This window comes from Lynx canadensis, chromosome C1 (genome assembly GCF_007474595.2).
Source record: "Lynx canadensis isolate LIC74 chromosome C1, mLynCan4.pri.v2, whole genome shotgun sequence".
In the NCBI taxonomy this organism is placed as follows: Eukaryota; Metazoa; Chordata; class Mammalia; order Carnivora; family Felidae; genus Lynx; species Lynx canadensis.
Genome location: NC_044310.1, coordinates 17,252,730 through 17,276,261, shown reverse-complemented (window position 1 = coordinate 17,276,261; position 23,532 = coordinate 17,252,730). Strand labels below are relative to the sequence as shown.

The 23,532-nt window shown below is 49.8% G+C and overlaps 1 protein-coding gene and 1 long non-coding RNA gene across 3 annotated transcripts; one reads left to right on the top strand and one right to left on the bottom strand.

Annotated features, from left to right (window-relative positions):
- Nucleotides 1-5,140: 5,140 nt before the first annotated feature.
- On the top strand, nt 5,141-6,738 carry ID3 (inhibitor of DNA binding 3, HLH protein). Its single transcript, XM_030324902.1, has 3 exons — nt 5,141-5,494; nt 5,626-5,708; nt 6,243-6,738. The coding sequence occupies exons 1-2, from the start codon at nt 5,195-5,197 to the stop codon at nt 5,683-5,685; spliced, it is 360 nt and encodes a 119-aa protein (XP_030180762.1). The 5' UTR covers nt 5,141-5,194; the 3' UTR covers nt 5,686-5,708; nt 6,243-6,738.
- A 973-nt stretch (nt 6,739-7,711) lies between these two features.
- On the bottom strand, nt 7,712-13,311 carry LOC115520492. 2 transcript variants are annotated; one of them, XR_003970804.1, is made up of 3 exons: nt 13,232-13,311; nt 11,839-11,956; nt 7,712-8,521 (listed from the first exon to the last, which is right to left on the bottom strand). It is a non-coding gene; the product is annotated as an uncharacterized LOC115520492 (long non-coding RNA). The 2 variants fall into 2 exon arrangements; XR_003970803.1 differs by lacking the exon at nt 7,712-8,521 and adding an exon at nt 8,559-9,167.
- Between the last annotated feature and the right edge of the window lie 10,221 nt (nt 13,312-23,532).

Here is a 23,532-nt window from a genome sequence, read left to right as displayed (position 1 = left end):
CTCTCTGCCCCTCCCCCAGCTCAAAATTAATAAACATGAAAAAAGCTTTTTAAAAAAGTATAAACATCCCTTAAAGTATGGACAGGAAAGGGTTTTTTTTGGGGGGGGGGGAAGAAAGCTCCAAATTTCCAAGAAATTTCCAATGCTGAGTCTTTCTGTTAGAAAACACAGGTTTTCTCTTGGGGCGCCTGGGTGGCTCAGTCAGTCAAGCATCTGACTTCAGCTCAGGTCATAATCTAATGGTTCATGAGTTTGAGCCCTGCATTGGGTTGGTTGCTGTCGGCGCCGAGCCTGCTTTGGATACCCCTCTCTCTGCCCCTCTCCCATGCTTGCTCTCCCTCTCAAAAAATAAACATGAAAAAAAAAGTATTTTTTTTAAAAAAGAAAACAAAGGCTTTCCCTTAATGTCCCCAATATCTTAGTGTCTGTCTTCCTATCAAATGCACCACCCCCTCTTGCTTTTCTCTATCCTGTAGAATAAAATACCGTCAGGTCCAGCTATGTTCCGAAAAGGTCCCTTGAAGGGACAGAAGGAAAAGCATAGGCACAGAAGGACAGAAGCTTTGACACAGGCAGACATGGGTGCAAATCTTGGATCTGCCACTTACTGGCTATGTGACCTTGGGCAAGTATGTTAACCTCTCTGAGCCTCAGTTTCCTTGGCCATAAAATGTGTCTATGAGATAAGGTATGAGTAGGCACACAGTTAAGATTCAGTGAAGGATGATGATGATGATAGCACCAATTACTTCTGAACTATTGAGTAGCCTATCTTGGAGGCCCCTGGAATCCTCACCCCTATAAGGACTCATGCCTTAGATCCCCAGGCTTCCCACATTCCCCTTCTCAGTATTACCCACATTCCTGAGAACAGTCTCAGCAGGAGCCATTAAACTCACCTGGCACCACCCATTCCACACACCAGGGGCTATCGTAGCACAGAAAAATAACTAATTGGTCCCCACAGCACTTTCCATCCCTCTTCCCCTTTCATCCTCCCAGCTGTGAGGTAGGTGGATATTATTTTCCTTCCCATTGTGCGGAGGTGACAACTGAGGCAGAGTGAGGGGAGGCAGTCCATACAGGAATTTGAGCCTGGTCTTGATTCTGAATTCCCTGTGCTTTCCTTGTATCATAGGAGTTTCAAGCAGCACTTTGAGGTCTAGCCTTGCTAATGGGAGAAGGAGCATGTTTTTTGTTTTTGTTTTTGTTTTTTTGGAACATGCTCTATGTGTATGGCTGGAAAGTCCTGAGCACACAGTTACAGGCACTTTAGGAGCAAACAAGTAGCTATTAGGAAATGCAGCATCTGGGGATGTTCTGAGACCACAGCAGGCCACCCTAATGCTAATGAGAAGGGAGAGAGTGGACAGGGAGTCCAGTGAGGGGGAGGCCAGGGTCCTGGCCCCAGGTTCACGGCTGACCTCCCCAGTAACCGTGGGCAAGCTTCTGAGGTTCCCTTGATTCCCACTTTAGAACACAACTGGAAAAAATAGATAGGTAGATAAATAGATAGAAACTCAGTTTAGGCAAAAAGACATCTGCGGTTCTCATCATCATTACTTTGGCTTTGAAAGCAACAGCTCAGAGACCCCCCACCATTTTTAAAAATTTTAGAGACAAAACAGTATAACTTAATAGTTCTGCCAACTCTTCAAAAAACAGAGAACACAACACTGAATTTTTTTCTTCTTTTCTCCTTCTTCTTCTTTTTTTTTTTTTTTTTCTTTCTTTCAATTTTGGCAAAGGAAGATTCAGTTCCTGGAAATGCTTACAAAATGATTCCTGACACTGGGAGGAGATAGTTTAAAAAGGAAGAAGGAGACGACAAAGAAAAACTATATACTTATATACATCAAGGAAGAATGTGGAAAGAAAGGATAAACAAAAGGAAGAAAAGAAAGGACTAAAGGAGGGAGGGGAAAAAAGACTTTAAAGGGCCCCAATTCAAGGAACGTTATCAAGTTCCCAGCATCTGCAATTGACAAGCCGCTCGCCTGTCCGGGCGGCGCAGACCCCGCCCCTTTCTCGGGTGTCGGGCGCTCATTGGTGGGGGCGGCAGTCGCCGACCGGTGACTGCCCGAGGAAAGGTTGCCTGGGACACGCATCCCTGTGTGAACGCATGACGTCCCACCCTGGCGCCAGGCTGTCTGGGGCTGAGTCTTAGATCAACACAGCTGTGGGACCGGGACCCACAGCTGGGCAAAGGAGCGGATTCCTCAACAAAAAATAGGATTGTGAGAAAAGTTCTGAAACAAAAACAGCGCAGACAAAAGCCTTAATGACATCCTTTCATAAAAATAAAAAATGCAAGAGGGGGGAAAAAGCTGGTAAAAGGAGCAGAACTGGGAACAGAAAGTTCAGAGGCATTTGGAATAAGAGGCTGAGGCCCCGCCACCACTAAACTAGTTGCAGAAGGCCTGAGCTAGCCCTCCAGTTCGCTGTTGGAAAAAGAAGTCTCTAGGGTTCAAACTTTATTCAGGATTCCCAACGGTACCCTGCTTCTTTCAGAATTAGAATCTTAGATTGGAGAAGACCCTCAGAGGTCGTTTGCTCTCCACCCCACCCCCTGGCCGCCCCCTCTCCCCCCCCCCCCATCATTTTGCAGAAAATTCGGCTCAGAAAGGAAGGAAATTCGTCCAAGGCCACATTGCAAGGTGTTGGCATGGCCAAGCCACAATTCTGCTTGCTAATCCCGCTGCATCCTTCTCCTGCCTTGTGTCACACAGCCCATGGGTATTTCAGCCTGAAAGCATCTGGGGAAATAATAAACGTGAAGGTGCTTTGCAAACAGCTACACAAGCCTGAGGCATCAGTGGTAGTAACAGAGGAGGGGAAAGGAGTGAAGAGAACCTGTGTGGACCTGTGGACCGAGCACCTACCACACACCTGGCCCCATGCCGTGTCCCCAGGCACCAAGGAGAGTAACAGATCTGGTGGAGGGAGCATGTCAGGTGCCTTGCAGAGCAGAGGCATGCAATAAGTATTTGTTGAATAAATGAGGTAGGTCTAATTAGCTTCATTTTATAAATTGGGGGATTGAGACACAGAGTTGACTTAGGACAACATCATTAGTAAAAGAGAAGAGATTTGAACCTAAATCTACCTGGCCCCAAAGGCCATAATTTTTCCAGAACCCCCCCCCCCCCCCACATACACACCCCGGGTTTGACTGTTTTGCACAAACCACGGAAGTCTGCATGATAGAAAAGGAAAAGGTTTTCTATTTGGTCGTTCAGGAGTCGGCATAGCCACCATTTTCCCTTCCCATGACCAAACAGCTGGAATTCTCTTCTTTTGATGTCTGTAGTTATAGACTGACTTGTGTACTCCCAAGTTGTTTTCTTCCTCCTTCTTGTGCTAGAGTATGAGAAACTTAAAACCATTAATATTCTAGAAGAAATCTTTAGAAGACCCCTTTCTTGGAACAGAGCCCTGTGGTATGATGGCAAACAATGGTACTTCAGGGTTAGCTCTGCCATTAGCTATGGCGTGACATTGGACATGTTTTATAGCCCCTCTCTGGGCCTTTTACCATCCCACACCTGCTTGTCCAAATTTCATAAAGCCTTAGATTCCTGGTATTTGGAAGGATTTAAAATAATCATTGACACCACCTCCCCATATTATTCCCAAGGCAACCAAGGCCAGGGTACCTAAGCTTGTTCAGGAGTGTGTGGCAAATTATTGGCAAGGCTGGGATGTTGATTCCAGTGTCCTTTATACTATGACTATTTTGAGACTCTCTTAGCTCTGGGCTCCCATTGTCCTGTTAATCAGTGCCACATACTATAGAACTCTTAATTGTTTCCTGTGTTAATCTTGTCTCCCCAAATTGTGAGATTCTTGAGAGCAGGAGTCACTGTTTTATGTGAGGTGACTCCATAAATATTTACCAACTGATTGATTTAGGAAACAACCATTGGGGGATCCCACCTGGTCAGTTCCAAGATGAAAACCAGCACTTTGAGGCTGCAAATTCCCTAAAGTTCTGGGAAGTTACAAGAAAACAAGCAGAGAATACTTGAGTGCAATGTCCTGTTGCAATACAGAGCTTAGCTCTTTCCTGGGCTCTCAGATAGAGCTGGAGCTATTTCAGCAAGGCTAAGAATAATCAAGTCCAGGTGGCCTACCCTTCCATTGCAGAAAGGGACAGACAATAGAGTGATGAAATTACCAAACTATTGTTTTCTGCATAGAGGTGTGTGGAAAGGGCAAAGCAAGAATTAAGAGATTCGCTGACCCAATGTGGGACTCCTAAAAAGACTAATGAAGAAACTATCCTGTCTGTAGGCCCATATTTAAAATCCAGTCCAAAAGTCTAATCAAACTCACTTCCAAAACACAATTGGGCATATATTTGGCTCCTTATGGAGTGCATAGGGCCAGAGGGTGGGACCTCCTTTCTTTCTCCATGCAAAAATCACGGATTCAGCCTGCTTTCTCCTTTTTTTTTTTCTTTTCCCCTGTTGCTCAAATAAATAGTGTTCTTTGCTCAAACCCCCTTCCCCTCCTCCTTCTGCAATCTCAGCGCCTAGCCCAAATCTGTTTTCTTCATTGTAACCTCAGCTTCACCGCAATTAATTTTTTTCCCCTCTGGTCACAAGATAATTCCTGACGCCAGTGAGTCTGGAGGTCAGACGAACAGCAAATTGGGGAACAAGGCGGCACTAATTCCTTACAAGTTTCCCTTGAAAAATCCTTTGCTTAAAAAAAAAAAAAAAAAAAAAAAAGCTTCTTTGCTGTTCAGGGATTTATGACCTCAGAGGAGCTGTGGGTTCGAACCAGTGTTGGGCTGTGGGTGGACTGGCAGGGGGCAGGGAACTCAAAGATCTGGGGCGCTGCCAGGAAAAGGCAAATTCTTAAAGTTAATAGTTTTAAGTGATTTTTAAAATCCTTGCTGGCAAAGAGGCCTGCCTCTCCCCAGTATCAGCGCTTCCTCATTCTTTGAATCCGCGGCTCCGCGGTATTCGGCGTCAGACCAGCCTGAGGAAGCCTGTTTGCAATTTAACCGGCTTGTGAACGCCCAGGGCTGGCGGAGGCGGGGCCGAGGGTCACGTTTTGCATAAGGGGGCGTGCCTTCGAGGCGGGCTCTATAAGTACGGGCCGCTGAGAGCGTGCGCGCGTTGCCAGCTGCCTTAGGGGTCCGTTGGCTCTCTGGGTCCTTTCGGCACCTCCGGTCGCATTCCTCACTATGAAGGCGCTGAGCCCGGTGCGCGGCTGCTACGAGGCGGTGTGCTGCCTGTCTGAACGCAGCCTGGCCATCGCGCGGGGCCGCGGCAAGGGTCCGGCAGCCGAGGAGCCGCTGAGCCTGTTGGACGACATGAATCACTGCTACTCGCGCCTGCGAGAACTAGTACCCGGAGTACCGCGAGGCACTCAGCTTAGCCAGGTGGAAATCCTGCAGCGCGTCATCGACTACATTCTGGACCTGCAGGTGGTTCTGGCCGAGCCCGCCCCGGGACCCCCAGACGGCCCGCATCTTCCCATCCAGGTGTGTGGGGGCGTGCGCGGGAGCCGGGGCGGGGCTGAGCTCCAGAGCCCGGATGCTGCTGAGGACCCCCCCCCCGCCCCCGAGCGTTCCCAAATACCATGCATAACTTTCCCCTCTTTTCTTTCTCCCAGACAGCCGAGCTCGCTCCGGAACTTGTGATTTCCAACGACAAGAGGAGCTTCTGCCACTGACCTGGCAGTCCTGGCGCCTCCAGGTGAGTATCCGCCGCCTTCTCCAGGGGCTGGAGGTGGGGCGGTGCTTAAACGACAAATCATGGAATTGGTAGGCCTGCCAAGGGATTGGGGCCTCCTCAGCGTAGGGAAAACGAGGCCAGAGAGGGGCTAGTGACTTACCCGTGGTCACATCAAATGAATGACGGAACCAATTCCCACCCAGTGTGCGTTTCAACCTTCAACGCACTTTGCCCCTGCCCTCCCCCCGTGGCCAAAGACACGAGAAAGTAGGCGCAGGTAAATAAATTAGCCGTTCTGTTTGGAGTTTGGTAAAGGAAGCTGTGTCTTTCAGCCCTTGTCCAACTAGTGTCAATTCCAAGAGGGCGGGGTGGTTGCGAGCTCCGCCTGTGGTCCTTTGGCGCCAACTGGGTGGGGGCAGCGTGGGGCGCGGAGTTATCAGCTGGAGGTAGAGACCAAGTTTCCTCCCTGGCGCCGGGCAGTCTGCGGACGGCCCCCGCCTCGGCGCGCTCGGCGGAAACTGATGGCTCCCTGGTCTTCTTTCCTCCCCCGCCCAGAACGCAGGTGCTGGCGCCCGTTCCGCCTGGGACCCCAGGAACCTCTACGGCCGGAAGCCCGAAGGCATGGATGGGCCCCAACCTCGCCCTGCCCACTTGACTTCCCCGAACCCCTGCCTCGAGGCTGGACCTGGCGCCCGGGAGCGAAGGACTGTGAACTTGGGTGGCCTAAAGGGCCAGAGCTAGCTCTGGGCACCAGCTGGGCAACGTCACCCAGCCCCCACCCCACCCCCAGGTTTTAAAGACTGTCTTTCAGAGTGTGGAGGTGGGGGGGGGGAGTGGCTGCTCTCCAAAGTCTGCCAAGGCAGCAGTAGAGCTGGTCTTCTGGTCTCCTTGGAGAAAGGTTCTGTTGCCCTGATTATGAACTCTATAATAGAGTATATAGCTTTTGTACCTTTTTTGCAGGAAGGTGACTTTCTGTAACCATGCAATGTATATTATTAAACTTTTTATAAAAGTTAACATTTTGCATAATAAACGGTTTTTAAACACTTGAGTATATAGTTTGGTTCCTTAAGTTGCTAACACTCTGCGAAGACTGAATTTAGGGGAAATACGTGTCCTTCTTGGACCTTGGGGAAAACGCAAACTTGCTTATTTAAGGGGGATGGGAAAATGCCAGCTAAGACTGGAGGGGGGGGGGAGTGGAAAAGGCTCATGATGGGAGCTCCACATCCATTGAGGTTTGGGTGCAGAGAAGATCCTGGCCCTTGTCCCCTCATTTTACAGATAAGGGAAGATGTGAGGGGAAGTGACTAGCACAAGCTCACCCAGCAGGTTGGGAGCTCAGGATAGAAATTAGGTTTCCTGAGCCCCAGTTCTTAGGTCCCTTGAGCTCTTTGCTGCATTACCAGATGGTCGTCTTCTTCAATGTCATTAATGATTCATGAGGTCTTTCTAGCAGGGGATGTGGAAGAGTAGTCTCACCTGGTGCCCAGACGGGTGGTGGTTGATAGACCCATTTCAGAGATGAATAAGCACATGGGGGCCTGGTTTCATTTCCCTCCTCATGCTCTCTGGTTTGGCTTCCCCTTGGGCTTTCAAATTTGGAAAAAGTAGGAGAGGGGTTTTTCTCGTCCCTCAAATCCCTAGCCACTCTGATCAGAATGATTTGGGTGCTCGTTGGAAATACTGGTAGTTGAGGGCTCTGAGACTAGACTGGGAATTTGAAGAAGCTGCCCTACAGCCTCCATTGCTTCCGGTATTTCCTATAACACCTCCATCGGGAGTCTACTCTGTAAAGCATCTTTATCCCTTTTTCAGAAATGGTGAAACCGAGGCTCAGTAGATAATGGGTCTGAGTCAGGTTCTCAGAGCCCCTTGAGAGAAAGCGATGGGATTTTAACCTAACTACAGTGACTATAGCTGTAGGGGACAGGGACAGAGCCTGAGACTGGCCATCCCATAGGTCCAGGTCTGAGAGTAGGGCAGAAGACAAGACCCCCCCCCCCAAACCCACACCATCCCCTTTTGCCCCCCACCTGGCAGCTCCCCAGGTGGGCTCCACCAGGCTCCTGGCCTCACTAGATTCCTGTTTATGATATGATCTCATCTGTGTTGGCCCCTGGCATGAGTTACTTCAATATTTCATAACAAACAGGTCACGTCATCACTCTTCATGCCTTAACCTTGGTGAGCTTTCAGGGGTGAACAGGGGCATGTGCAGGGGGGCGAGGGGGGAGGACTTCTGTCTTTGCTAACCGGCTGACCAGCCGTTCCTGTTTCCTGGTTTCTTCTGACGATCCGATGGCAGGTATGAACACTCTTCAGAAAATACATGCACACACCTTTGGAGAGTACTAGCAGACCTCCAGTCCCCTGGGAAGTCCTCAGTCCCCATGCATGGAACTCTTGCTCAAACCAGGTAGACCCGGGTTGGGTCCACCTTGGTTTGGATTGTTGGGTGTGCTTTGCTGGCTCTGGAGACAGCCACACGGGTGCAGATCCTGACTCTGTCACATGCTAGCTATACAACTGCAAGCTAGACTGCCTCTCTTTGACCTTCAGGTTCCACATCTAACTAATTGCTGATTCTGAGCATACTATTCGGAGGCCCCCGGCTCTACATTAGACCATGAACTGCAGTAAAGCCAGGCACTGAGCGTCTACCCTTTCTGCCACAGCATGCTGCTTCCTGCTCACTCAGAAGCGGTGGGACTGGAGAAGGCTGGAAGGAGCCGAAAGGCTCATCTGCCAGGTGACCTTGAGCAAGCCGCTTCACCTCTCCAAGCCGCTCTCCTCCTTTGCCCAGCAGCTGGCAGCTCTCGAACTCTCCCTCCCTGGACAGAAGATAATGGTGGGAAAGTTCTTTGAAATGCATCACACACCTACAAGGTATTATTAAGCTAATTCCAAGGAAATTGCCTGTCAGGTCTGCTGAGACTGAGCTGTTCAGGTGGCCGGGACAAAAGCTGAAACCAGGCTGCCAATTCATTAGTCATTAGAGAGTGAAAGCAATTTGGCCTCAGGTCGGAAAAGTCTGAGAGAGAGGATAGTGTCTTCTGTCATAATCACCTATTCAGTGCCTGCCAGATGCCAGGCTCTATTTTATCTTCTTTTCTTCTAATCCTCACCACAACCCAGCAAAGTGGGTATCATTATCCCCATTTTACAGAAGAAACCGATTCAGAGGGGCTGAGGAACTGGATGCCGGTCACACCACAAAGAAGTGGCACAGCAAGGATTAGGAAGCCCAAGTCCGCGTAGCTTCAAAACCCACGTCTTCACGTCGACTCCAGGCCAGTGCTTCTCCCTCTCCGTTCCCTGTGCCGGGTACTAGTTCAGTCCCCAGTGGGTGCTTGCTGAAGGAACGACCCAGGGCCACCTCGGGTCTCTCCCTCCTTTGTGAAAGGGGGTGACGGTCCTTCCCTTACAGGTTTGGAATTCAGATGAAAGGGAACATACATGAAGCATATGTCAGGCTCTCTGAAACACAAGGGTCAGTAAGACTCAGCGTCTTACGTCCATTATCGCATCAGCTCTGAAATAGGGCCATTTGGGAGAGATTTGTACTTTGTAAATAAAAAACAAAAAGAAACTAACAAAACAGGCTCAGAACACGCGAAGTAACTTGCCCGAGGCCACCCAGCGCCTAAGTAACCGAGCAGGGATTCAAATTCATGCCCGTGACACCGGAGACGATGCCCTTTGGAGGAGGCCAGTGATAGCTCTCCCCAGCTGCGGATGCACCCGACAACCTTCAATTATCTGTTTTCCCGGCCTCATCACCTCTCACGGCCACCACTCTTCATTCCCCAGGCTACACTCTATAAAGCCTCCTGTCGCTCTCTTTCCCGCAGAACTGCTTCTCGGCTCCCCTCTGCCCGCGCTCCCCACCCTGCAGCTGGGCAGCCGCTTTCCACCCGCCGCGGCTCGGAGCCCGGGCAGGGGTGGAGCCTCGGCCCACGTGGCCCGGAGCCCCGCAGGCCGGAGGAGAGCCGGCCCCGCCCCTCGCCCCGCCCCCGGCCCGGCGACCCGCGCTCCCCCCCCCCCCCCACCGCGGGCCCTGGGGGCCGCTCGCAGGTGTTCACTGGCGCCCGGATGTCTGAGCTCTGGCTCCGCTCTGGCTCCGGCTCCCTCCGCAGCCTGCGGGCGGGGCTCCCAGCCCATCCGGAGCCTCGCGGCGCCCCCGCCGCTCTGCCAGCAGCGCGGCCTCCCAGTTCCCAGCCTCCCGGCCTGGGGGGGGCCCCCCACCCAGCGGAGTCGCTGACCCGACTGCTCTCCCGCTGCCCCCAGCTGCGCTCGGGCCGCTGCAGCCTCCGCGTGCCCCCACCCCGCTTCCTGCCTAGGCAGTTTTGCCCTGGCCGGGCGGCCGCCCTGGATCGCACCCCGTTCCTTCCTTCCTTCATTCTTTCAGGCTACTCGCATTCCTCGAGCGCCTGCGACGTGCCCCGCACAAGGCCAGTCCGACCTTCCGAGTGTGGCCCCAGGCCCACCGGGGTTCTCCGGGAAGCCTCTGTCCTCCGCCCCAGTCTCCCTCCCCATCCCGCCCCACTCTCCTCTCTGATGTCCTGTTTCACCCACAATTTAGCATTGAATTGTTCTCTGGTTATTTCTCCTGTTAAGGGTCAGTCAGTGACAAGGTCAAGGGGTCTCCTTGTGACCCAAATCAGGGGTGAGTCTGAAAGTAGGGTAACGAGTCAGAGTGTGGCCAGAGCTGGAATTCTGCCAGACTGCGGCAGGGTTTGCGGATAAACCTGCTGGCGGATAAACCCAGAGCCTGGGTTAACAGACACGGTGGGAAGGTCAGTCTGAGTAGCATCAGTGGTCGAGGTTAGTGAGTCAGTCTATGGGTCGGGTAGGTGGACAGTCCAGATCAGGGCTGTAGGTTACTTAGGAAAGGATTTGAGGATTGCCTTTGACAAGTCAGATAAAGGGGGTGGGGGGGGTGGTGCTGTAACGTTTGAACTCAGATTCATATTCCTCCAGAGCTGGGGGCTGACTGTAGGTAGTCTCCCCCCTAAACCACCCAAGCTGTAGAACTGACTTTCCATCTGGGGACCCTCCTTCTCCTCAACACCACCACCCCACTCCACTTGGTGCCAGATGTAGGAGGCAGAGCCCTCACGGGGCCAGACCATGGTCAAAGGGAGCCCAGGGGGGTAGTAACACTGGCCAAGGTAGGGAGGCCATAGGCTTCCTGCGAACCCCACCCTGGAGCCACCTTGGTCTGCAGGTAAGTTGATGTTCTTCCCTGCACCTTTTGTCATTTGCTCGTAAATCTAAAGCTTGTCACGGATAGAAGGGCTCTTATGGGTCACAAATGTGGCCCAGAGAGGAGAAGGAACCTGCTCGGCGACACACAGAAAGTTGCTAGTCAAGACAGGACTCAAACCCAAGCCTCCTACCTGCCTATCTAAGGGCTCTTTTTGTGATATCTGCTTACCCTGAGCAGAGACCGTCATTCCCACTTTAGAGATGGGGCAGCTGAGACCCTGAGAGGCTTAGGGCCTCACACGCTTTCTACAGAGAGACTGTCAGGGGCTGGTCCACACCCCTGTCCCTCCGTGCACCCTGAGGATCTGGAAATGTGAAGTCAAGGACGGTGGTTCGCTGGAGCATTGCCTCGTTGTCATTGCCACCCAGCCACCTCCCTCCTGCTCTCATTAGGAGCAAATGAAACAAGGGTGGCCAAGCATGAGTTGGAAGCTGGGGAGGGGAGAGAAACACTTTTTAAGAACTGCTGGGGAAAAGCTTAGCTGGGTTCTTGTGGAAACATATGGAACTCATTACCCTAAGTCGAGGTGGTCCCTGGCCAGCTGGCAGTTGGTTTGGGGCTAAAAGTGTGAGCTGTGTGGCAATAAGGGTACCAAGGCATGGCGGACCCCTTGGAAATACCCCACCTGCTCACTGATCCAGGTTCTTCTTGGACCTGGTTTTGTTTCTAGTCCACGCCATTTTTTAGCATTAAACCAAAAAAAAAAAAAAAAAAAGTTTAAAAATAAGGGTTTCAAGACATTCCAGGCTACTAGGCCACTGTAGGTCACGCGAGGAGGAGGTGAGGACTCGAGGACCATCAAGACAGATGCTACCGCACCACACACACACCCTGGCTCACACACATCCCTTCCCCAGCAGGGCCCCTGACAGGTCTTACTGTGGGGTCCAGATACACGAAGGATTGATCCCAGCTTGCATTCAGATGGGTCCCAAGGAGCCTAGATGTTGGTCACGCATCTCGTTAATGGCATTTTCCACCGTAGATTTGTCTCCTTCTACAAAGAGAGCAGCAAGAAGGTGTTCAAAAGAGGCCACTCACTCGTGCACAGCATCTTCATCTACATGGTAATAGGAGACTTGAGGGGCTGCCTCTATTTCACTCCTGCGAGGCCCACAGATATTAGGGGACCCGCAAAAGGTCACCCTGGAGTAAGTGTCAGAGCCCAGGTCTCCAATACAGCCTCCACATCCAGTGTCGTTGATGTCTGTAGCTCTTTTAGAACTCTGTACAAACCAATGAATCATAAAGAATTGGCCTCAGCCAGCCACTTGAGCCCTCCCGCACTTTCTGAGTCTGGGAATCAGACAGATGCTGGTTGAGATCCTGACTTTGCTACGTATCAGCTGCGCCCTTACAGGTAAGTTACTTATCCTCTCCGAGCCTCACATGACTGCTTTGATGATTCAATCAGATGACATATGTAAAGTGCCTGGCACTGGGTAGGCCCTGGGTGACCCCAACCACAGAGCTAGCTGGGCATGGCTGTCACATTCCTCATATAATTCTTTGCTCATCTTTCCAGGGAGGCAGTGTTGTTGGCATAATCCAATCACGGCATCTCAGCACTGCCTGCCCAGCACAGATGCCCTTCAGAGCCCTTTCACACACACCCAGGAGCATCTGATCAGCAAGACAGCCAGGTGTCTTGAGGAGTAGAGCTGGGACTAAAAGCAGGACTCCAGCCCCCTAGTACCTCCATTCCCAGGCTGTGCCACATTGGACAAGCTCCTTCACCTCTCTGAGCCTCAGTTTTCCCTTTTTTTTTTTTTTTAAGTTTATTTATTTCTTTTGAGAGAGAGCAAGAGAGGGGCATCTGGGTGGCTCAGTCGGTTGAGTGTCCGACTTCAGCTCAGGTCATGATCTCACGGTTCGTGAGTTCAAGCCCCACATCAGGCTCCGTGCTGACAGCTCAGAGCCTGGATCCCGCTTTGGATTCTGTGTCTCCCTCTCTCTGCCCTTTCCCCACTCACACTCCGTCTCTCTCTCAAGAATAAATAAACATTAAAAAAAAAAGAGAGAGAGGGAGAGTCAGAGAGAAAGGGAGAGAGAGAATCCTGAACTGACTCCATGCTGTCAACATGGAGCCCAGTGTGAGGCTCGATCCCACAAACCATGGGATCAGGACCTGAGCAGAGATCAAGAGTCGGATGCTTAACCGACCGAGGCAGCCAGGCGCCCTGAGCCTTAGTTTTTCATCTGTAAAACTCCCAACGGCCCCTCTTTCAAAGGGTGGTCGTAGGAATGAAATAAGACAACAGAGGTAGAGTACCTGGTACAGGTGAGGGGCTTGGGGCTGGCAAAATCAGGAGAAAGTCAAGCAGCAGCCAACTGTTTCTTCATCATCCTCACCTGCAAGTCCTTTTGCCAGTGTTCAATTGAACTGACAACAGATAATGCGGATGTTCTAATTCTTGGTGTTGAAATGCTTCTGTGTGCCCACATTGCTCCACTTGGCGGCTGCGTGAGCTTGATCAGGTGACTTAACTTCTTTCATCCTTAGTTTCCGCATCTTTCTGCACCTATAAAACGGGGGTGATAGTGCCTGCAACAGTTGTGAGGATTAAACTAGTTAACACACAGAACTCTCAGACTGGTGCTTGGTACATAAAAAGAGCCCCCCGATACTAGTTGTCTTTCGTTATCTTAAAAGACCACGGGAAGTTTACGTTCTCATGCATTCTATAGCCATCTGTGCTTTATGAAGTCATAATGTCTCAATTTTTTAAGTAACGTTGACATTTCAGAGAGATGTGCAGGTTTTCATCACATGCCTTTCTGAGACCCAGCCAACTTCACACGTAGTCACACATGTGCACACGCCCCTGCACGTGTAGACACACACACTTTGAGAAAGCCATGCTACACTATGCTGCTTCCCAAATGGGCTGAAACCACCCCTCTTACCTTGGAGAACTGCCCGCACTCTCCCTCCCCCTCATCATGCTTTGTGGAGTGAGACAAGAAAGGGTGGTCACCTCTCAGCAGGAGCGTACTCGTAGGCAAAACTGACTTGGGAGCAAGTCCAGGCTCCAGCTCTTAAGCTGAGAGTTAGAGCCCGGGTCCCAGTCCTGGCTCTATCCCTCTCTTGCTGTGCAACCCTGAGCAAGTACCTTCACTTCTCTGAGCCTTGGCGTCTCCTCTGTGAAAAGGGGCTGACCGTTTCTACCTTGCAGGATTGTTGTAAGGATTAGGGAAATCCTAGAAAGCCTGGCACACAGTGGCTGCCCCATAAATGAGAGCTGTTAAGAGCTTGGCTGTTTTTTAAATTTAGTAAAAGCTATCTTTTATATATTCCTCAATAAAATGGGGCCATTGTTTCTATGCCTTACATAATATGTTTTATTGGTTTTATTTATTTTTTTTAATTTTTTTAACGTTTATTTATTTTTGAGACAGAGAGAGACAGAGCATGAACGGGGGAGGGGCAGAGAGAGAGGGAGACACAGAATCTGAAACAGGCTCCAGGCTCTGAGCAGTCAGCACAGAGCCCGACTCGGGGCTCGAACTCCCGACCGCGAGATCGTGACCTGAGCCGACGTCGGACGCTTAACCGACTGAGCCACCCAGGCGCCCCTGTTTTATTGGTTTTAAACACATCTGTTAATCCAACAAAGGTTCCCCCCCCCCAAACATTATTTTATTTCCCATTTTATTCATATTTTACAATGTCTGGGCAAATCGTTGAAGCCTCCTGAGGCTCAGTTTCCTTATCTCTAAAATGGGGAAAATGCCTTCCTCACCAGGTTGTTTTGAGAATTTAATGAGGTGGTGTATGTAAAAGTGCTTTGTAAAGTCAAACAAGTGGAAGAGATTATTTTCTGCCCTCGTTGCCCTTCCCCTCTCACTAGGCTGAATTCCTCAAAGACAGGAGGGAATTTTGTTAACCTTTGTATCCCCAGCACTGAATGTGTAGTAATAAACCTAGTAATAACAGTGACAGCGATAAGAACTTTCATTTCTTGAACACCCACTGTGTGCCGTGTCCCAGACTAAGTGCATCATCGTAGGGGAAGGAGGAAGGATAGACATTTAGAAGTTTTTGGTTCCCTCTGCTGATTATTTAAAGGTGAAGGAATTGTTTCACTTTTCCCATGGGCAAGTTCTGTCTTCTATACTGCAGATAAATTAATCTCATTCTCGGGTCTTATACATTGTTTGGCCAACCCAGTCGGGTAACAAGAATAGTAGTTTTTAGTTTCCTTATCCACAAAATGGGCTTGTGAGCAACTTGCCTCATAGAAAAGTGTCCCACAAATGACAGCTTGCTTTCCCTCTTCTTTCCTCCCCACCTCCTCACACCTTTCCTTTGGAGAAGATGGTGATAGGTCAAGATGGTGATAGGTCAAGATGACTGGGCAGAGGGCTGAGTCCCTTCACCCCTCTGGACTTTTGTTTCTTTTTGGCACAGGAAGATCTTTCTGGAATAATTCCCTGATTCTGAAACCCTCCGAGTCTTGCCTCTTTCAGAAATTCTCCCTTATCGGCTACACTGCCAAATATTCGACTCACCCAAATACCACATGCCCCCCATGAGCACGTTGTGTGTTCCAAGTAGATTTAAATTCTAGGGGCGCCTGGGTGGTTGGTTCAGCAGGTTAAGCCTCCGGCTTCAGCTCGGGTCATGATCTCACTGTTAGTGAGTTTGAGCTCTGCGTCAGGCTCTGAGCTGTCCTGGAGCCTGCTTCAGATTCTGTGTCTCCCTCTCTCTCTGCTGCCCTCCCCCCAAGTGAAATAAACATTAAAAAATTTTTTTTAAGTCCTAGAAGGCAGAGTTGTGTGTTAGGGGTTTGATTTCTATTTCCCTAAGCATTTCTTCATCATCTCACTTCATCCTTTATAAACCTTTCAAAGTCCCCAGGTCACAGATGAGGCAGCTAAGTCTAAGAGACAAAAAGAGCCTCGGTTAAGACCAGAGAGCCAGTCCTATGACCCAAGACATGCCAGGAGCCTGTGTGAGCTCAGGTACTCTCTAGTACCTTCTTTTCTTTTTCCTTTAAAGATTTTATTTGGGGTGCCTGGATGGCTCAGTCGGTTAAGCATCCGACTTCGGCTCAGGTCATGATCTCACGGTTTGTGGGTTCGAGCCCTGCAGCGGGCTTTGTGCTGACAGCTCGGAGCCTGCTTCAGAGCCTATGTCTCCCTCTCTCTCTGCTCCTCCCCCACTCTCACTCTGTATCTCTGTCAAAATCGACATTAAAAAAAAAAAGATTTTATTTATTTTTATCAGGTAAACTCAGCACCCAACATGGGGCTTGAACTCATGACCCTGAAATCAAGAGTCACATGCTCTACCGACTAAGCCAGCCAGGCACCCCCTTTGAGTGCCTTCTCGATACCAGGCTCTGTGCTTGGTTCATCCTCCCAGTAATTTAAAAAAGCAGATGTTGTCCCCACTTTCCAGACAAGTAAGCTGGGATTTGGACAGGTAAAGTAATGCGCCCAAGTCAGACAGCAGTAAGAGACAGAATCCTGATTTGATCAGGGCTGCCTCCTGAATGTGTGATTTTTGTTTAATATTTTGAGGCACTTTTGCCGTTTGGGGGCCTCGGAAGATGGCCTCTCCAAGTCTCTGCAGTGGTAGTCTTTTACCCCAAAGTAAGGAGTGACTTCCAAGGCTGACCCCATGCCCAGTTTTCTCAGCCTCAGCAGCAGGGTCAGGGGATTCCTAGAGCACAGCACACAGAGCTCCTGCAGCAGCATCTGCATCAAGTGCCCCCATCCCCAAAGCCCATTGTCTCCCCAGGAGACAATACAGATAAAGGACCCAGCCTAGTGGGCTGCCTGCATCAATCTGTAACCATGGAAACCCCTAGGGAGACAATTCCAAAGCTCCCCCAGCCACCGTCCGCCCTGCAGCTGTGGCTCCAGGAACCCAGCCTCCAGCAGAAGGGGCATCGCTGATAATTGCCACCCCCCACCACTACCACTACCAAATGGGACACAGCTGGTCTCTCCTCCCCACACATCGTCCCAGCCTCTCAGTCCGAGAACTGGTGTTAGCAAAGGGGCCTTGGATACATTTAAGGCCTAAAGTTTATTTCTGTTGCAGGAAGGTCAGTTCCGTGAGATTCGGGCGCAGGCTGAGATAGATCATTGATCCCAGGGTTGCCCACAGGGGGAAAGGGGACTCTGAATCCTTAACCCTTGAACTGTCAACCGGGCCTCCCAGGAAGGGCTTAGGTCCTCAGCACATGACTCCCCTCTGGTGGCCAGTTGCTGTAATTGTCAGTGGAGGCTCCAGGGAGGAACAAAAATGACTTCTTCCTGGGTAGCTGCTGTGATCCAGACACCTACACATATTAGATCTAATCCTCATAACTACCCTGTGAGGTGGGTATTCTTACCCTACTTACATGTACTGAAGCCAAGGCTTTCTGAGGAAATCCTGAAGTAAGGCTAGATGGCAGAGTGGATGAACCCTGGCTCAAAACCTGCCCCCATCATCACCAGCCCTGTGACCTTGGGCAAATTACCTAAACTTTCTGAGCCTCAGTTTCTTCATCTGCAAAGCTGGGGTGATAACAATACATAGTTCATAGGGATGTTATGAGGATTACATGAGTTAAGATTTCTAAGCTGTCAGAATGGTGACTGGCACATAGTAAATAAATACAATTCTGGGCCCTCATACTCAAGCTCTGTGCCTTCAAGGCATATCATTGAACTACTCCTGGCCTCAGTTCTTTCATCCGTAAAATGGGGCTAATCGTGGCTTCCCCACAGGGCTGTTGTGATCACGTGGATTTGTGGATTTGGGGTATGAATGTGCTTGCTTTGCTACTGTTAGCATTGTTGCTTTTAATCTGCCTGTTGGGGGAGGAACAATCATGAGGGTGGGGGGCAAGTGGGATTAGAAAGTAAGGGCACGCCTGGGCTGCTCAGTCAGTTAACTGTCTGACTTGATCTCGGCTCAGGTCATGATCTCATGCGTTGGGCTCTGGGCTGACAGAGTGCAGCCTGCTTGGGATTCTCCCTCTCTCCTCTGTGCCCCTCCTCCTGCTCTCTCTTTTTCAAAATAAATAAATAAATAAATAAACTTAAAAAAAAAAAAAAAACAAGGAGAGTAAGGCCAGGAGAAGGTGGTGCCTGAGAATACTGGCCCCTATGACCTCTTTGGCCCCACAAGGTCCCCAGTTCCCCCAATGCAGAGTCACAAAGAGATTCTGACAGTGGCCAGAAGCTTTCCTGGGAAGAGATTGGGAGTGATCCTTCAGCCATTCTAAAAAACTTTCATTGAGTTCAGTTCAGTAAGCAATTCTCGCACTTCTGCTCTGTGATGGGCGCTGGGCTGGATACTGGAGTGTAATGATAGACAAGACAAGGAACAGCTTAAATCTGGAGAAGAGGATAGAACAGAAGAACCACTGTAATTACACTGTGAAATGATGACAGCTTGAGATTCTTAATAGGAGGTGGGGAGCAGGCATCAGAGTTCTGATGGGGGGTGGATGGTAGGAGCTATCACCACCCAGACCCGTATGAACGTCACCTGGGCTCCAAAGGCTGGATGTCTTACTTATTTCAAGAGGATTCTGAGTCTTCTTTTCTTAGTTTTTTTAAGTTTATTGATTTATTTTGAGATTGAGAGAGAGAGAGAGAAAATTCCAAGCAGGCTCCGCACTGCCAGTGCAGAGCCCCACCCGGGGCTCAAACCCACAAACCCATGAGATCATGACCTGAGCTGAAGTCCAGAGTCGGATGCTTAACTGCCTGAGCCACCCAGGCACCCCGAGTCTTATTTTTCAATGTTGGTAATTGATCTGGATCCTTGATTTTGCTGTCCCAGGTTCCAGTTCTGTTAATCTGAAGAGTTCTAGAATACCCAGTTATTATTGAATGTTGTTTGAGATCACATATGTATACAAGGTACACAGCATTCTCAATGATTTGTGTATCTGAGAAACTTGTGTCTGAGAGCAGACCTTGTTTTTTCCTGGTGGAAGAGACAAGACGCATGGGTGGCTCAGTCGGTTAAGCGTCCGACTCTTGGTTTCAGCTCATGTTGTGATCTCGTGAGTTGGAGCCCGCATGGGTGGCTCATGAGTGGAGTGGGTGAGTTGGAGCCCCATATGGGGCTCTGTGCTGACAGCATGGAGCCTGCTTGGGGTTTTTTCTGTCTCTCTGACCCTCCCCCCTCTCTAAATAAATAAACATTGAAAAAAAAAAAAAAGAGGAGAGAGGACATAGGTAAACAGGGAAAGCAGGGATGTTAGAGGGGAGTCAGAAGTGCATTCGATCAGAGCCTAAGGTCCTTGTGTGAAGGGGGCTGAAAATCAGAGGGGCTGGGGCAAGGGGGTGGCCAGGCCATGGTGGGGAACTTCTTGCCAGAACTTATTAAGCTAGAGAGTGACAAGGTCAGGTGTGCATTTTAAAGAGTTCCTGCAGGAAGAGGAGAGAACTAATTGGTAATTGCAGGAATTGTGGGTGGTGCTTGCCTACCCTACTAGTCTGGGCATCTCTATTGGGACTTGAATCTGACTGCCCTCCTACAACATGGGACCACCTTCACAGGACCCAACATCTGTGAAAACCATCTCCAGGGTCTGGAGACATCTGGGAAGGATCCGGCCAATTTGGTAGCCCTGGCCTTCCAGCAGGGCTGCGTTTTTCACATCTTTTTTTCTCCTCCCCAAGCCCACGGGGTGTGTGTGTGTGTGTGGGGGGGGGGGGGGGGTGCGGTCGGGGCTGACTTGTTGACCAGAATAGATAGCCTTGCAGATTTAGGGCAGTTGCCTGAGTTTACCTCTAGATGGCAGCCTTAACCCTTAAACCTCACCAGCTTCCACCCAAAGGCCAGAGAGGAGAGAGAAGGAATAACTACCAAGCTTGCCCAGCCACCTTAAGTGCACATCATTATCTCTGGTTTACAGTTGAGAAAACTAAGGCTCCAAGAGAGGCGAAGTCATGGGTCCAAAGTCACACAGATAGGCAGGTGGAGTGGCAGCTTCTCTTGAGCCGTAATTTGCTCACCTGTGAAACGAAACTGATCCACCTCTGGCAACACAACCTTATTTTCTGTCACTATAGATTTACCTATTCTGGACATTTCACATTAATGGACTCATACAATGGATGGCCTTCCATGTCTGGTTTCTTCCACTTAGCGTAATGTTTTCAAGGGTTTCCGTGTTGTAGCCTGTATCAGTCCATCATCCCCTTTTATGAGCGAATAATTTTCCATTGTACGGCTAACACATGAAAGGCATCCATTCATCCACTGATGGACATTTGGGTTGTTTCTACTTTTTGGTTATTATGAATAAGTCTGCTGTGAACACTCATTCTCAATTCTTTTGGGTATACATCTAGGAGTGATATTCCTGCGTCTTATGGTAACTCTCTGTACACTTTTTTTTTTTTTTTTTTAATTTTTTTTTTTTTTTTTTTTTAACGTTTTTTTTTTTTTTATTTTTATTTTTGGGACAGAGAGAGACAGAGCATGAACGGGGGAGGGGCAGAGAGAGAGGGAGACACAGAATCGGAAACAGGCTCCAGGCTCCGAGCCGTCAGCCCAGAGCCCGACGCGGGGCTCGAACTCCCGGACCGCGAGATCGTGACCTGGCTGAAGTCGGACGCCTAACCGACTGAGCCACCCAGGCGCCCCTCTGTACAACTTTTTGAGGAACCGGCAAACTTTTTTTCAAAACCGTCAAACTTTTTTTCCAGTTTACATTCCTCCTGCAGTGTATGAGAGTTCCAATTTCTCCACATCCTGGACACTTGTTTTTGTCAGTCTCATCAATTACAGCCATCCCAGTGGGTGTGAATCTCATTGTGGTTTTGATTTCCTTTCCCTAATGGGCAGAGATTTTTCTCCCTTCCTTCCCACAGTGCCCATTTGGCTTCTCTCTTGATTTTAGGTTCATCTGAACAGGTAACACACTGGGGAGCCCCCAAACAGGAGGTCTGTACCTTCAGGAAGCTTCTATCAAGAATTTTGTATTTTGGGGGCGCCTGGGGGGCTCGGTCGGTTAAGCCTCCGACTTCGTCTCAGGTCATGATCTCACAGTTCGTGGGTTTGAGCTCCACGTCGGGCTCTGTGCTGACAGTTCAGAGCCTGGAACCTGCTTCGGATTCTGTGTCTCCCTCTCTCTCTGCCCCTCCCCTGCTCATGCTCTGTCTCTCAAAAATAAATAAAGTGTTTAAAAAAAAAAAAGAGTTTTGTATTTTGATAAGCAAGACTTTGAACAGAGGGAATCTGAGCATTTTTCAGGAGACGATACACCAGAGATGAGGTACACCAGTTGGAATGGAAGTTTGCTTGGGTTTGGGAACTTTTCCAGAGTTTTGGGGTGTGTCTGGAATAGGGTCTTTCTCCCTTACCAGCTGTGTAGCCTTAAGCAAGTTCTTTAATGTCCCCCATGCCTTGGCTTCCTCGTCTGGGAAATGGCACTAAGCATCCCTAACTTATTTAGTTGGGTGGGGCACACTCTTTCCACCCTCACCAATGTCTGCAGCAGTAGAACCCTGGATTCAGTAGCAGAATGTACCCTCCTTCACCTGGGACACCGGGGATAAGCTCTTTAGTCAGAATGACTCAGTGCCTTGGGAGCCAGAGGTCTGAGGTTCAGTTCCTGGTCTCATCTCTAACCAGCCCTTAGTCAAATCTCCCTGCATGTTTGAGCCTCAGTTTTCTCATCTGTCCAAATTGCACCTGTGTTATAGGGAAATATCAAGGTGATAGTGCATATAAAGTGCCTAGCTGGGTGCTTTATGCCGGGAGGTGCTCAGGAAATGTGAATTATCATCACCATATCACTGAGCACAGGCCTGCTATGGCCTGGCACCCTCAGAGAGGAAGGCGGAAAGATGAAAACAAAGCATGGGTCCTGTTCCCAAGGAGCCTAGAGTTTCCTTAAATGTCTGACTTCAGGCTTTTTGCTCCTGCCACTCCGCCATTTGAGTTGGGCCTTAAAGCTGGGTCAGAGTTGAGCATGAGGGGATGGAAGGGAGAAGGGGCCTTGGGGATATGGAGCCACGGTAGCAAAACCTGGGAGATGGGAGCGTGTAACCCAGGAATGGAAAACTGCAAATGTTGTAGTTTCGTTCCACTGGGGCTTCTTCTGGTCCATCTCACACAAATCTTAGATAAAATGTATTAAGTGCCGGGGCACCTGGCTGGCTCAGTTGGTGGAGCATGTACCTGTTGATCTGGGCGTTGTGAGTTCAGTCCCACGTTGGGTGTAGAGATTACTTAAATATATGTTAAAAAGAAACAAATAAGATAAAACATATTAAGTGCACGGTAGTGCCCCTCTGAGGACTTTGAGGACAACTTACTGAATCGCACAGTAAATAGACAGGTCACTTTTGCCATCCCCATTTCAAAGATGAGGAAATTGAGGCTCAGAGAGGTCCAGTAACCTGATCAAGAGCACAAGCTAGGAATGGATGGGGCAGGGATTCGTGTTTGGGGAGATAGACTACAGATGTGCTCCCACAGGAATTAGTCAGTTCCCAGGCAGTGAAACTAAAGCCAGCCCCAGCTGCCCGAAACTCAACCGCAGAGAGCTGGCTCTTGGCCCCCCCTTGCTGGCTCCCTTCTTTAGTCTCAGCCCCACCCTACCACCCCCATTTCCCTTCCCGGCCCTAGGGCTCTGCTCCTCCCCCAAACCTGCTCTGCCACAATTCCTTCCAGGATCCTTCATCTGTAAAATGGGGATAATGATAGTGCCTGTCTCAGGGGGGTGTTGTGAGAATCATCACCACCACCATTTCAATAGTGCCTCAGAGTCCTGTGAAATCAGCCGAGTAGAAGCATTGTCCGCGCTTGATAGTTGAGGAAACTGAGGTTGAGGGGTAGAGCAGCAGCCTGTCCAGGGTTGTTCAGCTAGGAAGCAGAGAACGCGACTTGACTTGGAGCCTCCTTACCACTAAACGGAGCTTTGTTTGTTGAGTCGAAACACACTACACATGGGAAGAGGTCAAGAAGCACTCTGGGAGGGGGAGGCAGGCAGGGAAGGCTTCCTGGAGGAGGTGAGGTTTAAGCTGGGCCTTGAAGGATCAGTGAAATGTGTAGACTGGAGTAAAAGGGTCTGTGTACTGGAGATAAGGCCAGAAATGTAACCACAGCTGCTATTTCTTTATGAACTAGGCTCCGTGCTGACAGCTTTACATGCATTATCTCATGAGATTTCCCCACAATCCAATGAGGTGGGTGTTAATAGGGATGAGAAAAGTGAGGCTCGGAGAGTTTATAAAACTTGCCCGGGATCACACAGTTAGTAAAGTAACTACCTGGGTTTGGGTTTGAACCCAGTGCTGTCTGCTACAAAGTCTGGGCTCTTAATCACCGTGCATTAGTGCCATTTCATCCATGACATCTGAGTTTGAGGACCTGGTATTAAGCTGGGGACTGACTCTGGAAGGTTTTGAAAGCCAGGCTCAGACCTGCATAGAAATCACATAGCACCAGGCAGGAACCGGCGGACCTGAATTTAGCTTCTGACAGCTGCACCACTCACTAGCCAAGGTCACATCTTGGAGCCTCGGCATCTCTAAACTCGAGAGCCGGGGGATGTAAATGGATTACCAGCAAAGAAAGTTTTGAAAGAGAGAGGGAGGCTCTTG